Source organism: Antedon bifida, chromosome 9 (assembly GCF_963402885.1).
Source record: "Antedon bifida chromosome 9, ecAntBifi1.1, whole genome shotgun sequence".
NCBI classification, from domain to species: domain Eukaryota; kingdom Metazoa; phylum Echinodermata; class Crinoidea; order Comatulida; family Antedonidae; genus Antedon; species Antedon bifida.
The window spans coordinates 21395447-21411538 of NC_136234.1; the positions used below are offsets into that span (position 1 = coordinate 21395447).

General features: G+C 31.1%; 2 protein-coding genes across 3 annotated transcripts; one reads left to right on the forward strand and one right to left on the reverse strand.

The window, feature by feature from the left end:
* The first annotated feature begins 584 nt into the window (after nucleotides 1–584).
* Nucleotides 585–9928, forward strand: LOC144851499 (ADP-ribosylation factor-like protein 2). Its single transcript, XM_078708996.1, has 6 exons — nucleotides 585–744; nucleotides 1076–1186; nucleotides 1551–1713; nucleotides 2004–2084; nucleotides 2652–2797; nucleotides 9262–9928. Exons 1-5 carry the CDS (start codon nucleotides 680–682, stop codon nucleotides 2784–2786), a joined length of 555 nt encoding a protein of 184 aa, XP_078565122.1. The 5' UTR covers nucleotides 585–679; the 3' UTR covers nucleotides 2787–2797; nucleotides 9262–9928.
* On the reverse strand, nucleotides 3219–15727 carry LOC144851497 (uncharacterized). 2 transcript variants are annotated; one of them, XM_078708993.1, is made up of 13 exons: nucleotides 15588–15727; nucleotides 11909–12113; nucleotides 10440–10618; nucleotides 9954–10061; nucleotides 9014–9107; nucleotides 8618–8667; nucleotides 7974–8058; nucleotides 7660–7745; nucleotides 7314–7508; nucleotides 6362–6457; nucleotides 5823–6071; nucleotides 5409–5494; nucleotides 3219–4636 (listed from the first exon to the last, which is right to left on the reverse strand). In XM_078708993.1, the coding sequence occupies exons 1-13, from the start codon at nucleotides 15648–15650 to the stop codon at nucleotides 4138–4140; spliced, it is 1995 nt and encodes a 664-aa protein (XP_078565119.1). In that variant the 5' UTR covers nucleotides 15651–15727; the 3' UTR covers nucleotides 3219–4137. The 2 variants fall into 2 exon arrangements, with proteins under 2 accessions (XP_078565119.1, XP_078565121.1); XM_078708995.1 differs by lacking the exon at nucleotides 15588–15727 and adding an exon at nucleotides 13778–13873.
* Between the last annotated feature and the right edge of the window lie 365 nt (nucleotides 15728–16092).

A 16092-nucleotide genomic window follows, 5' to 3' on the forward strand; every position in this document is an offset into this window, starting at 1 on the left:
TATAGAGGAGTATGGATGTGTGTTTATTAATGAAATGACCCAGCACGCGATAAGATGGAGATGGACAAAGCCCAGTTTGGAACGGAGTTATTTACATGAAAAAAAAAAGATAAATTTGAATCAATGTGAATGCCAAGATGTTTCTGTTTGTCAGTTTGTGATATGGGTATATACGAAACGATATTAAAAGTAGTGACTTTTATTTCTATTTTATATCACTGTGCTACCCTGGTGCTAAATTGGGTTCACTTGAGCTTGAGCAATTTCTATTATTGAAGTTAATAAAGGCATAAATGGCGCTCCGTAGAGAAGTAGAGAATGCTCCAGTCGTCAGAATGACGCTATGAATATACCTCGAACACCGGACTGCCAAAACTTACTTCCGGTATTTACACGATGCTCTGAACATTATGCTTTAATTTCTAATTTTAATAGGCTAAAATTTAAAAAAAATATTTTTAAAAACATTTTTAAAACTTTGCTGATTTATTAAATTATGATTGATTGATAAAAAAATAATACTAGGGCCTAATATACTTTTATGATACTTTTGTTATTACCAGCCTATTTACTAGAGGTTTGTGCGTAAGACCTTTGACCTGCAAAAAAAAAAGAAGTGAACAAACCACCATTTTTCGCAATCATAATTAGCCTAATATTATTAAATATATTGTTAAATATGGGTCTTCATTCCATATTAAGAAAGATGAAGCAAAAAGAAAAAGAGTTGCGGTTACTTATGCTGTAAGTTCCATAAAACTATGTTAAAAGGAGTGTGTAAATAAGCTATAGGCCCTAGGCTAGGCGGTATAATCGTATAATATAGGCCTAGATAGTAGAGTAGGCCTGGCCCTAGAGAGCCTAGCTAGCTAGGGACAGGCCCTCTCTACTACTAGTACCACTACTAGCTAGGCTAGTAGTAGTAAGCCCTAACTTAACATCTAGCGTTTTGAGTATTTGGTGTTTTCATTTTCAATACTGTTTTTTGAGATAATTAATTGTGATAAAAAGAAAACTATTTTTAAAAATGATTTTTTTTCGCTTTTTTTTTACATGATTTTAAAAAAATATCCAGTGGACTAGATAATGCAGGTAAAACAACTATTCTTAAGAAGTTTAATGGTGAAGACATCAATACAATATCACCTACCTTAGGCTTCAATATAAAAACACTGGAACACCGTGAGTAAGTTAAAAATTGAAATTATTATTATTACATGCAATTTTCATTACCGGGTATCTATTTTACAAAACATGACTGCACGTATAAATTTGATTTAAAAGTGTAATTTATGGTTTGTTCATGTACATATTTTAAATTTGAACTATACTATCGTATTAACTATCAGTAGGCTAAGTCTGTATTTTGTATAAATTGTGCAGATGTGACAATTACTGTACAGAGGTCTATCCTAACAACCCAATTGAGATATGAATTTTATTTTAAATAAAGTACATTAATAAATAATATTTTATAATAAATTTAAAATAACTTTAAAACTAAAATAAATTAAATATGACTATAATAATTCTTGCTTCATTTTTGACAGCTTTAAACTAAATATATGGGACGTAGGAGGTCAGAAATCTCTACGCTCTTATTGGAGGAATTACTTTGAAAGCACCGACGGATTGGTATGGGTTGTTGACAGTGCTGACAAGAGACGTATGCAGGATTGTCAGAAAGAGTTGCATGAACTCCTTCAAGAAGAGGTTTGTCAATTAACCTTGGAATTTCTAAAATTGTTGTTATATAATTATATCTTAATGGAAAGTTGACATAAAAAAAGATCTTTAGATATGTTTTATTTGATATATTCAGTACTGTAAATTCATAATTAGTCCCACTTAAATGTAGCCGTGCTCCTTGGACTCTACTCAGTAGTGTTTGATTGTTACGTTAGTGGGTGATACATGAGCGACAAGAGTCAGTCTAGATGTGAACTGTTGTTTTACTTTTGAATAACTAACAAGAAAACCTTTACTTTCTCTGTCAACCTTAGAGATTAGCTGGTGCCACGCTGTTAGTGTTTGCCAACAAGCAAGACCTTCCAGGATCACTCAGCCCTGAAGAAATCAGACAGGTGTGTGTGGATGACGTGATTATTATAATTATTCTTTTAAAATGATGTATGGTCTACTGATTTTGATATACTATGTGATATTTAACAATTTAAATATAAAGATGTATTGTCCCCCAAAAACATGATAAATTTAAAATGAAGATTTGAATAAGCCATTTTGTAGTTTTGATAAAGTTAATCACTAAAAATTAATGTTTTCACTTATAAAAAGACAAAACAAATGGTTTAATTTCAACCAAATTTAACATTTTTGCAGGTTTTTCAGGTAAATAATTTTTTTTAGATTCATATTTTTGGTCGAAGTGTATAAATATTATAGAACATAACAATGGCATTTCAACAATAGAAAATTGAAAAAAAGAAATTTTGTTCAGGGGGACAATATATCTTTTTTATTAGATTTTTAATTTGTTTAACTACAAGCCTGTCAACTTGATTCCTAATTCCTGCAGGAGACATTGTCATGAAGTTCTCCATTTCACAAAAAGTAAACCACTTTTACTTTGCAACAGAAAGTGAATGTGATTATTATAGGCCTATTAACTGATGTTAGTCTTGTGTTTCCAGGCGTTGAATTTAGATGAGATTAAAACACATCATTGGATGATAATCGGCTGCAGTGCAGTGACTGGATTGAATCTTCTTAGTGGCATTGATTGGTTGATAGATGACATTGCATCACGGATATTTACTATGGATTGATAACTTTATCAGTAAGAACATTTTCTTATTTGTTTTTCATTTTTCATTTTTATATTACATGTAAATTTTAAAAGAGTTTACAATGAGTACTATACTGGATGACAAAGCTTTGTATTGTTTTAAATACAGTTAGACACCCTGTTAAGGGGACATTTTCCTGTTAAATGAACAATGTCAACACATATTCATGGAAACACCCCTATTATGGGAACAATTTGTTAGTTTAAAGGTGTCTCCTTATTATGGGTTCTATAAATAATGCTGTAGCACATACTTAAAAGTGCATCAGAATGTTTTAACAAACAAACAATCACTCCATACCATAAAAAAACAATTTTTATTTACATTGATAATAGATAATTTAAATACATGATTGTCCAATATATTTAAAATATATAATATACAGTATATATATTGCATTTTAAAAATTCAAGAATTACAGTCAGGCCTAAGTAAATCTACAGTATACAAAGAAATATTTAAATGCCTATAAGAAAGAAAAGAATTAAACAAAATAATCGAAGAATCCATTAGGGAATTTGTTAGCATGCTCTGTAGTAATATAGAATTATTAAACCTACTGTGTGTGTTACATTCAAAATGTGTACATACTGTATACAATATTGATTTTAAATTAATTTTGTCTATTTACATATTATGAATCAATAAACAATAACACAGATGTACAGATTTAGCAACATATTTCAATCATATTTGTTTGTAATATTTTTATTACAGAAAATTACATTTTTAAAATTATTTTGCTATCAATACTAACTACAGATCAATTTTAATATTGCATAATTTGATGATTTCAATACAGAACAACAATTAATCAAATTTTGATCAACTAGACACAGTTTATTCAATGCTGAATGTTTGTTATTTTATTATTATTATTTAAACACATATTTTTTGTTAAACCTATGTCTGGATATCTCACTGAGAAATTAATTCTTTTTTTTTTCTTTAACTTTCCTGCAAATTGTTCTTTTGACGAAAAGGTTTATTTTGTTCTTTCCTACTTTGTTATGCATAAGTCTGGAGAAAGTAATTCTAAATATTGGACAGTTAGAAAGACTATTCGTAAAACAGGACAAAGGTTACTGTACAGTACATGAAGTGGGGACCCCTCAGGCTGTTAATTCCCAGGGCTATCCCTGGTACCATACAAAATGATTGTGATTTTTGTTCATTTTTATCTGTGTTTGTACTTGTACTTTATGGTATCAAAATAAATCAAATCAAAGACTGATGGAGATTCAGCTACAGTGAAGTGATAAAAGCACACTTTTTGATCCTAGAGTCTTCACCTTTTAGTAGTTCGGCAGGAGATTACAAGAAAATATGTTTATAAGGTATTTAGCAGCTCATGGGGCTGTGGATCCAGTTTAGATGGACTACCTCTACGTGGTGAAATTAAAGAGTCTCTTGGTGTTGTTGGCCTCTTTCCTTTAGTACGTACTTTCTTATCTTTTTTATCAGGACTAATTACTAAACTTGCAAAGTCCATTGTTTTACTCAAGAACCGTTCTTCTTTGGTATACTGTGTTCCTATGTCTTTGTTCAAATCGACCGTTGCGTCAAGAGATCGGAGTGCCGCACCAACAGCTTGACCTTTACGTCCACGATCATCCCATTGGCTTACGTCGGGGCGCAATGTTTTGTTCAGTTTATTTCTTCGTTCCTCCGACATGTTCTTAGTTAAATCGTCAATATCGAGATCAACAAACTTCTGAGCGACTGGAATAAATGTGGCGTCAGAACGTCTGTCAAACACTCGGCTCATTCTTTCTTTACGATTAGTTCTTGCGGTTTCCTTTGATGATTTGTGTCCAAAGACAAGCTCACTATACAAAATAAAATGTTCAAATTCACATTTTTGTCATAGAAATGTAATAAATATATGTTTATTAATATTATTAATTATTGTATCATAAAAATAAACATTTTTCATATTGTGCAAATACATTTTATAAACAAAGTACTGGGCAGAAAGTTTTTAAAGTTATGTAATAAAAAATACTCGTTACTAAAAATCAACTTGGCTAACATACTCACAATTTAAATGTGTAATTGTACACACTGTTTCTTCTAAGATACTGTAGTATTCATCTAATCTAACTTTTTAATTAATTAAAATATTCCAAAATCTTGATTTTAGTTGCTGACTAGATCATCTACATATGTAATTTAGTGAGACATCTGATCCTAATGTATGTATCTCATTCCTTTGTATCTCATTCCTTTGTATAATTTTTTTCTGATTCTATAAAAAATTCTATATTCAAAGTGTATTTTTTTATCCTTTATTTTCCAAGCAGTATAAAAAATATATCTAATAATTTCTCTATTTCTTTTAAAATCATGTTGTAATGTTACTAAAGCTATCCTGCACTCTGTAGACCTGACATCTCTAAACCATAAACCTTGGCTAGGGTAACTCTTTTAACATTTCCTCCAGTTGACTAAATGTCCTATCAAATTAACAGAAAACATTCTATAAAGTAATGTAAACTAGTAATTTACAAAAAATAACTGAATGTATAAAAAATAGATAAAAAAATATCTATCAAAAAATATATTGATTAAATATGATTGGTTAACCTTTGACCTACTAACCTGAAGTCAATTTCACCATCTCCATCTTTATCAAGTGTGTGCATCAATTCATCCACCTGGCTCTCAGTCATAGGGATTCCTGATGCCTACAATAATACAACATTCAGTTTTACATTAATTTCTTCTACACTATCAAACTTTATGTGACAAAAAAATGTGATGAAGTGTATCCTTGCCATTTTATAGTCGATTTTGTTTCAAGTGATGTGCATTATTTTCTCCCATTGCATTGATTAAAAGTACTATTGCACTATTTGTGACAATTGATGTATGTAAATATAAACACAAAAATAGAGGAAGAAATAGAAACTCATTTTTAAGTTACTGTATGTGCTTATGCATATGCACTTTCATATTGTTTAGGTCTTACAGTATTAATTATGATCTTCATAACCATTTAAAAGTTTTTCTTACACTTATGCCTTTCTTGAATTCTTCTTTAGAGACGCTCATACTCTTGTCCTTGTCGTAGGCCTTAAACAAATCCCACACACGCATGTTGTTTTTATCAATGTAGTCTCGAAGCATCTTTAGTGGATCTGGTCTTTCTTTTTCTTTCTTTTTGAATGCTCCAAATGCACCCTTATAATACACTTTGAAGTCAGGACGCAATTCTTGAATTTCTTTTAACAGATCTTGGAAATCCTTGTTCACCATAATGTCCTGAGATATTCAATAATAATATTGTTTTGGTAATGAAGATGATTTGAGTACTTTTAGTACAATTAGTTTACTCTAGAAAACTTTATTTTGCAAACTCCAAGTTTGGCAAGAAGAGTTGTCCTAAATTTGCCAGTAGACCAGCTAAATGATTTAAAGTTATTGAAATTTACTGTGAATACATCTACAAATGTATGACATTTATTAATATTTAATGTATTTTTTTAGTACTACATTAATCAGGAAAGATACTTGTTCACCTCCTTTAGTAAGTAAAACAAAATAGTTCTCACCGTGAGATCCAAATCAATAAGTGCGCTATTCGTATTGGCACGCAAGGCTAACAGCAATGCATGTGCACCAGCTGCTGTTATAGGATTCAAACCAAGCTGTTAAAATAAAAGACATTATTTTAATTGTTATACAATAATTATATATTCTATTTATTCATTTAATTAATCATAATATAGATTCACATAAAAAAATTAAAATATTGATAAGATTAAAATTAGAATTTACTTAAAGTTGTAAAGAATAAAAAAAAAAGAATGTGTAAATTGATTTGAGACATTATTAAAATGTAATAAAATTAATTTAGTAGAGGCTAATCAATTTTGCAAAATATTACTGTCTATTTTTCCAATTATAGAAGTGTGTTTTGAGAATTGATTATTTAAATATTGAAAATAAATGGTAAATGACTATTCATTCTAAAGAACTTCCCGAGACATACAGTTAGTAATCATTTCAAATGACCTACTTGTCCAGTAGGCCCTATGTAGCCACATAGCACACACCACTGTGTTGTGTTTTCTAAATATTGATTTCATAACTACAGGTTTTGGCTTATTTAAACACTCTATTATAAATACATTTTATACTCTCTAACAATTATAACTTTGTTTATTCAATTGATTTCATTTGTATATCTGCATACCAGCTGCCAAAATACCAACAAAAATTACAATATTTTTAATACTGCTGCTAGCTGAACTTAAATGTAATTCATTAGCAGAAAATGTTGCTTGTACTGTATATATACATGTGATCAAATTGTGCTACACTATAGAAAAATGTGAAATGAACTCATTATATGATGATGTCATATCACTACCATATTTGGAGATATCACCACCATTGTTGGGCACATCATACTTTTCTTGTCAAACTAGTTTGATAGTGTAGACTTTTAATGTATTTGTCTGTATAAAATTTGTTTGACAGTTCACATTGGAAAATCCTTACCTTTATCAATTTTAACGTGTCGTTTATTTCCAATCCTTTAGAAAGTAAAATAGCGCCCTCATTAGTTATTCTATTATTGCTTAGATCTAGTTCAATGAGATTGCTGTTAAATTTCAAAGCTTCCGCCATTGCTAGAGCACCCTCATTGGCCAATCCATTCCATGATATATTTAGAATTTTGATTCCTATATTTTCCTTTAAAATATAAGGATACAATATTTGTTAATTCAGATAAAAAAAAACTGATACGCAATTGTCCGTGTTTTGGTAATGTGGATTGAGAAATACTTTTGTTTTTTTTGCAAACGCAAGCAATTTATTTAAAATAAAAACATCAACTACTTACAGCTAATCCTCTACATATACTGATTGCACCTTTCCTTCTAATGTGGTTCCAACTGAGATCTAACACTTCTAAAGTCTCATTTGTTGCTATGGTGGTAGAAATATAAATATAATATTTATATTAAAGTGTAGCACATTTATTTTCTAAAAATATTTGTTTATGGGATTTGGAAGACCTTTAATCGATGTAAAATGTATTGATCCATTTGGATGACTAATTGACATGAGTAAATTTATGTGAAAAAACATTAAAATTGGCTAAAACAAGAAATATTTCAAACACAGGGTCTTTATTTGTCAAATAGGATTTCTTACCTATGGCTGGGCCAAGAATTTCACCACCAGTTTCTGAAAACTCGTTGTGACTCAAGTTTAACTCTTTTACTCTACTGTAGTTGCTCTGTGGAAAGAAAAGTTATTTGTTTGAAATAGTAGTAGTAGTTTCCAGAACATTTGTATACTTTAGTTCAGTGCGAATTTCTTTCTTTTTTATCCATAATCATGAAAAATGTGTAAAATAACAGACGTAATTTTGCTTTACTAATTTCTAAAAGTCTGTGCTTGTTTTCCTAATAATCTCTTACAATTTTTTTTTTAGCGCGACTCTACAGCTCACAATGTTGGTTGGTCGGTCGGTAAACACTAACTCAAATTTGAGCACGCGACTGCAGCCTTGTATATGGCCTTGTTGTATTATTATTGATGTATTGTATAGTCATACAATCTCATTAATTTTGGTCTATTTTTATACATTTCATTCAGTGCTTTTCTTATTCATCCTTGTTATTGAAATATTCAGGCCAATAACATTAATAATAATTACATCAGTATTGGCACATTACACATTAGTGTGTTGCTATAAAGCATGTATTGACTGAGTACTCCATGTACTTCTGCTAGTAATTAAGTTTGATTATTTGAATCCAAGAATAGTAGAAACTGTTGGGTACAGTACTCACCTGAAGTGCATATGCAAAGTGTTCAGCATCTCTATCTCCAAATCCGTTTCCTACAACAAATATCAAACCAAATTGATTGATTGAAACAGCTTTATTTCAAAATAACAAAATTCCATATAAAAAACAAACAATACAAAGAAAACGAAAAATCACACTAAAATAGGATTTTCTCTCATTTTGTTGAAAGATTTGAAAACCGTACAGATAGTTCGTAGTGCACCTAACAAGATCATTTTCACTATTCAAAACGCTTGTTCTTAATCTTAAACTATTAATAATACACAGTAGAGAACCCCTATTAAGGGGACACATTCGGGACCCAACAAATTGTCTCCTTAATATTAAAATATGGTGTCCTGTTAGTGGGGGTTGAGTATTTAACAAAATATTTTTTACCTGACAAAATGACCTTGCGTAGACTCTGGTTGTCATGTAGCATTTCACACATAGCTGGTGCACCTTTGCTGCCAATTTTGTTCTCACTTAGATTCTAGAATGATAAATAATTTTCGTTCTAATTATAGTAGATCAATTGAAATCAAAATCATTAAATCAAATGAAAAAAGACCATAATAAACCAACCCTCTCTTCTTCTGTCACCTATCTTTCAGTTCTAAATATATATATTTTTTATTCTATTGTAGATTTCTACTGAAACCAAATGTTAGAAGTGCAATGCTAAATAGATGTGGGCTGGAAAATTATGAATAATACACTTTATATATGGCAGAAATGTGTTTGGTACAGTGCATGAAATTGGCCATGCCGAATATTCAACCAACTATATTAAAATCTTAGGAAGGACTTTCAGTTTAAAAAAAAATCTCATTGATTTTTTAAAGACTTTTTTTATTGTGATATTTTGATAATAATTTATTATGTTAATAATAATAAAATGACAAACAATGCTAAGGCCAATAGCGGCATACTATCAGTAAATTAGTTTTAAACGCTATAAGTAAAAGGCAAAAGAATAAAATATACCAATTAACAGTAGATGTCATAGATTAACTGGGCACCCGTATTTTGTTAATAAGGAACTTGTTTTGTATGGTATTGCTAATTAGAAAAAAAAATAATAAAAGCTAAGGGATCATGTGAAGATTATTCTACTGCAGTTACTGAAGTAATTACATTGTTTACTTTTTAATCTTTTTATGCAATTATTTAGCAATCTTTTCTGTGCAGACTTGTACACTGGTTAGTGCAGTGACTGCATCATGTAACAAACAAAAATCATTGCTGTATTAAGAAAATGTAGTTACTGCAGCAACTGCAGTAGAACAATTTTGATCTCTAAATAATACTTTATTTTGACTGGTTGATGTTTTCTTACCAAGTGTGCAATATAACAGTTTTCTTTCATCATGTCAGCAATGTATATGGCACCATCACTCTCTATCCAGTTATCTTCCAGGTCTAATGTTAAAATGGTTGTGTTTGTCTATATGAAATAAATAAACATTAATATAAACACTTTGATTTACACAATTGCTGTACTAGACTAGTATACGATAACAATAGAGGTAAAAAAAAACCGCATATTTAAATGATTAAATCTCAATAATATTAACATTTCAAAAGAATCGAACATAGATAAGGAAGATGGTAACTATGAAGAAAGACATTTTAGAAGGCCATTATTATTACATAATATCGAATCTGCCAAATTGTACAAAAAGTGTATTCACAACTCCTTAAGAAATTAATTAAAAAAACACAATAGATTCAAATTTCCATTAAACTGTCTTGCCCAGCACATGATTTTTAAAGTATTAACGTTATTAGACCTACACATTGAGAATAATTCATGAAATCTTACCACGAGCGGAATAGCAATGGCTTTAGCACCAGTAGGGCCTAATCCATGATGTTTCATCACAACTTTTGAGCTTTGCATGTGGCGCAAAAAGTGAGACACAGGTATAACGCCCAGGTCCGTGCATGCTTGCTGGTACACCTTCTTACCGGATGCGTCAAAAGATACTTTGGACACCTCCCCTGCAAACGATGGGAATAAAACTCATTATAGTTGTCCGTCCAAAGGAATAGATGCATTAAATCAGGGAATATTTCACTCTTCCCTTATTAAATTAACATTTAACATTAACATGCACTGACTCTCTAGCCCGTAAAAGTGTAATATATATAAAGAGTTGACTTTATCCTCATATTGTATGATACTAAATGCCAGTAAAAGGTGGTTTGAATAAGACAGCATAAATGGTTATCCCATGGTTCTAGAATGAAAACTTGTTTTATGTAAGAAAAATGTATGTTTATCTATTTATCGTCGATCATTATCGCCATAGGTGAGGCAGCCTTAAGCTTGTCATGTATTACCAACAAGATACTACTTAAAACGAACACGTTATGAATCTGAAATGAATTATGGACAATATTGTCTTCCTAAACATTCCTATATCTACAAAAGATAATGATCAACACTCTTTTTTCTGTCTCTCTCTCCCCCTCTCTCCCCTATTTCATCAATAGAATCGGTAGAAATATTGCGTCTTTTATCTTCCAAAAATCACACGCGACGTTTTTAATCATCAGTGTGTGTTGTTATTTTCTACCACATGCAGGGCTTATTGAAATGTGTATGCTATCACGTTTGCTTCGTTATTCTTTTCTTATTGATTGTTTTTGGCGATTGTTACAAATATAATATTTGAAAAGACTGGTTTCAAGGCATATCTTTAATTGCCACGCATCGTCACTATGATTTGAAACGGTTGCTGCAAATTAGTTTTAAACTATTTTTTTAACAAACCCGTTGAAATTTATCGTTGTTATCAAAATTCACATTGTATACGTCTCCATAGAGATTGTCCATGACAACCAATATATTATCTGTAGATAACACCATTGGTATCTCCGCGGTACACAAAACGTGGAAAATTGTTCCGTAACCTAAAGTTGTTTTTACGTGACTTGCGTACGACGCGCATCCATTTGCTAGTTATGGAATGTTGTTAAAAACAATAATAATATAATTATTAAACACACAACATAACTTGAAACAACTTGAAATATAAACGTGTTTTTCCTAAGTACATTTTTTCAGAGATAATAAAAGCAAAAAGGTATACTTTTTACATTATAATTAAATTTCGTTGATAACAATTTTGAATTTTTATTTTTGCTCTACGCTATGGGCTTCCCACAGTTTACCCTATCTCAAGTTATTCGAAATGTTCATATACTTTTTGTTTACCCCAATACACGCCCTTAATAAACAGCTTATACTGGTAGTTCTATTATATCATATCTCGATGTTGAACTTACCTAACCCATCAATCTCCAAGTCCGTGTCCCACCCACTGTCACTGTCATCATCCTTAAGAGGTGTCTCTTTGATCAAACTGTTCATATTCCGATCTAGATGAACACTGGATAGTGGTAGACTGGACAGTCTACGGTTGCTCGTTTCGGTCGACTCGTCCTCATATTCCGGTTTATCACTGTTTACCTGCAGCTCACCATTATGTACCTAATAGATGAAATGATAAAAACTGGCGATAATAACCAAGGCGCAACACAAACCACTAAGTCAACATAATAAACCCGTAGATTGTTCCAAAGTCCTGTTAAATGAACCAATCTCATTCACACAATTTTATGTCCGCCTCTCTGGTCATAAATAAACTATTTTGATAAAAACACTTGATTTAATTGACTGTTTACTTTGTTTTTAGCGGATACCGGTGACGTGAGCACAATAAGCATGATCTATGTAAAACCAGTTTTGTTCCTTCGTTCATTTGAGAAATTCCGCTAAACAAAACGGATACGTTTTATCCGCCTCAATCAATATCCACAAATGTGTTTTCTATCAATTGTCATTTTACTTTTCTTCACAAATGTCTTGACCCATGACCCCAATAAATATAATAATATAAAACATAAAAATGGATTGTTTGTTTCTATTAAATTGAAAGTTTCTATGATAACACAATAAATTAAAGGGTAAGCATGCTACATCTTCTATTCATTCCTATAGTATTATAGTCATCAAAGATAAATATATTAATGCATTAATTCCCTAAATTAATCGATCTACTGTACGTTCTGCAAAATTTCGTTATTTTATGTTCTCTCAAAATAATGAATTCATTTAGAGAAGCTATTGACAAGCTGATATTGTTCGTATTCTTAATCCTAACAATCGAAAAATAATGACAGAAACCGGCACATTGTTATTGTATAATTTATATTCCCTTTTCTTTTCTTTTTGTTCAGTCTTAACTCATTAATATTCATCTATATCTTGTGTGACGACGACGCTTCCCTTATAGTCATCATGTTCATTTATATTTTATTGGCAATACAATGTGTTAGATGATTTGTAAGTGCCCACGAATAAGTAATTCATAATTAATCATTCTCATTTTTCCGTGCATGTTGTACATACAATTATTGTTAGATAAATCATGTATAATACCACAAAAATTACTTGTTTCGAGAAATATATTCTCATCATCATCAGAACTGTAATCAAAACCTAGAGTATACTTATATACCTACTACACAGTTGTATTTAAATAAGGCAATTGTTGTTGTAGTCACACAAACACATGATACAACACTTGTAACATGTGACGAACATGTGACGCTGAATAACAGAACTAAAGAATAATATCCTTATAAATATATGTTTATTCGTTTTAATAAATACCTGTAGGCCTCCGGACATTTTTACAAATTTAATTTTACGTGACCATGAAAAAGTAATCCATTATTATAATAATTCGCTCGCTTTTAATTTTGCATTCTGTATACAAAACTATAATGTTGCTGACATAACAACTTAACCTTACAAATAATCCTTATGATACAGTTGTAGCATATGATGTACATGTATGCTGTATCATAGAGCTAAAGGATACCATTCCAAATAAAGACTATTAATTAAGAAAGTATGGTACAGTAATCGGACTTAATCGAAAGCGATTAGACATTTCCATAATTGTAGTTCTGAGAGTAAAATTTGTTGGCCTTTTTCAGAAAAAAAACCCCTAAAAATTGCAATTGTGTTCATTGCGTCAATAAATACTTCATTATTGTTTCTTTAAAGTTATATTTTCCTCATAATAACAAAAAATAATTCAAATATTATTTAATAGTTTAGTATAATACATGTTATTTTATTCCTACCTTTTGTATTATTTTCCTCCGTTGCTGTTTCGGTAATTTTCGTGACTCCATTTTCAATGCAATAATAATTCGTTTTCAAATAATTTATTGTTATATCATAACTCCATACACGCGTTATCGTGATCCATACTTTCTGTGTATCGTCGCTAAGCGACCGTACATTATATTCTATTGATCTAATTTAGTCTTTATATGAGAATAATATGAGCATTGTTGTTCAGTAATTTCATACCTGAATTAAGTTGACTTTTACACGAGCTGCAGTTATGACGCTTGAATTATTGAAACTATTGATCAATATTGATAACATGATATAAGAAGTACAGCTTTGGATACAAAGGGTATTGTTATACAATGATTATCAACATATTCCACCCGATTCTCGTACCGTATGATGCTGTATCATGTCTAGCAACAATAAAACAACCTGCAGTTTCTTGTCACAAGTGACACAACCTTTCTCCAAAATTGATTACTAATACCTCATCCTGAAGTAACATTGCCTCTTTTTCAGTGCGACATACGTGCTATATGATTGGGCATGTTACCGTTCCTTGTTATGAAACAGCCCCGCAGTTTCTTGTTATTAGACATGAAACCGTCCTAATGCATAACCAGTATACTTATTAATGTCATCATTATTAGCAATCTGATGGGTTTGTGACAGTTGCTGTTCATATTCATTAATGTAGGCCGACTTTTTAGGTAATAATTTCAGGTGTAGGTGGTATGGTGATAGTGATAAATGTAGTTGTGGTAGAGGGTGTTGATAACGGTTTTAGTGATGATTCTGCTTGTGGAGCGGTTCTCATTGTGATTGCGATGTGGTGCTTGTTAGTAGAGTGATTGGGATTTAGTTTCTCCAGTTGGAGACAATAGACTTAAGAATAGTTTACTTTTAATCAGGACCAGTCAACGGTAAGCCTGCTGGTTTATTTTTGAAATCAGAAAGTTATGTTAAGGCTGGCAGCATTGACGTTGAGCTGAACAATAGAATGTCGAAATATTCTGGGCAACCATTTTAACACTTAAAAATACCCCTGTAACGTGATTGTATCTTAACATAGTTAACTCAAGGAGTCGTCAATATATTGATCAGGACACCTTATAATACAATGGGTAGGATTAACTATTAATGGGTCCGTTATTAACAATGGCTTAATACATGTTATCCGGTACTGTTAGTATGCCGATGATATAACATGAATATATTTGGAATTAGTTTTATTGTAATATATTTATCTGATTCTTCTCTACAAATAAAGGTTACCGTAGCACATTAGATATCAAAACGTGAACATTATTAAAATACAATCTTAGAATAAAGAAACACTCTGATTTAAAAAATATATAATTTACCACGTATACTCGATTGGTAGAGGCATATTTAAATCATATTTATCATTTTTTTGCTAAAGTCAAGAAAATTAAGATTTGCTTAAGTGTAAAACTGATGCTATATTTATCAAACCAGATCATGCAATGTACAATACCATCATCTAGATTTGCTGGTAATGCGCAGAAATATTTGCTTAAACGTTATTTTAACATAATTCTATATTGATCGCTAAATTTAATTTAGGAAAAGTTTTGGCCAATAGATTGTGCCAGAACCTTTGTGTGACCTCAACGCAGTTTATCTGTGAAATTCGTGTTGTAAACATAAATTAACAAGCAAATTACATATAAAGCATTTAATGTGTAGATTTGTATTGCGGTGTAGTAATGACCACAGATAGGCCCTAGGCCTAAAGGCCTATCATTTGTTCATGTTTCATGTTATGACCCAGAAAAACAAACAATATCTTACCATTTCACTTGTATCTGCTGATAGATCTGTGCAGACTATGTTTTCTTCCTCTCCCAGCGACATTATAGTAATTCCAAAACACAACAATCAAAATTAAGTTTGGCCTGCTTTCCCCCCAATACTACTACTACTGCGTTACTATAGGCCTAGGCTTATACGCACTATGGTCCGGGGATTTGACGGGTAGTTAGCCTTAGCTAGGCCTATCCTTAATAAGTTTGACTTTTTGGCCAGACTTACAAATCAGGCAACATAAATTACAATTACAGTAATCGTTCTGCTCTTCAGTGTTAGTTGAAATCAATGCTCAGTCAATGAGAACACAATAAAGTGTAAATATTTAAGGGAGGCTCAAGAATCGTTAGTGTACAAAACAACTTCAGAGTGGATACTAAGTATACAATTGTCCCAGCAACCAGTAGCGTAACACAATAGAATAAGGATTTAGTTGTTGCGAATATTGCGCGGTTACGCTCTTTCGCGTTTCGAACAATGCCGCGTGAGA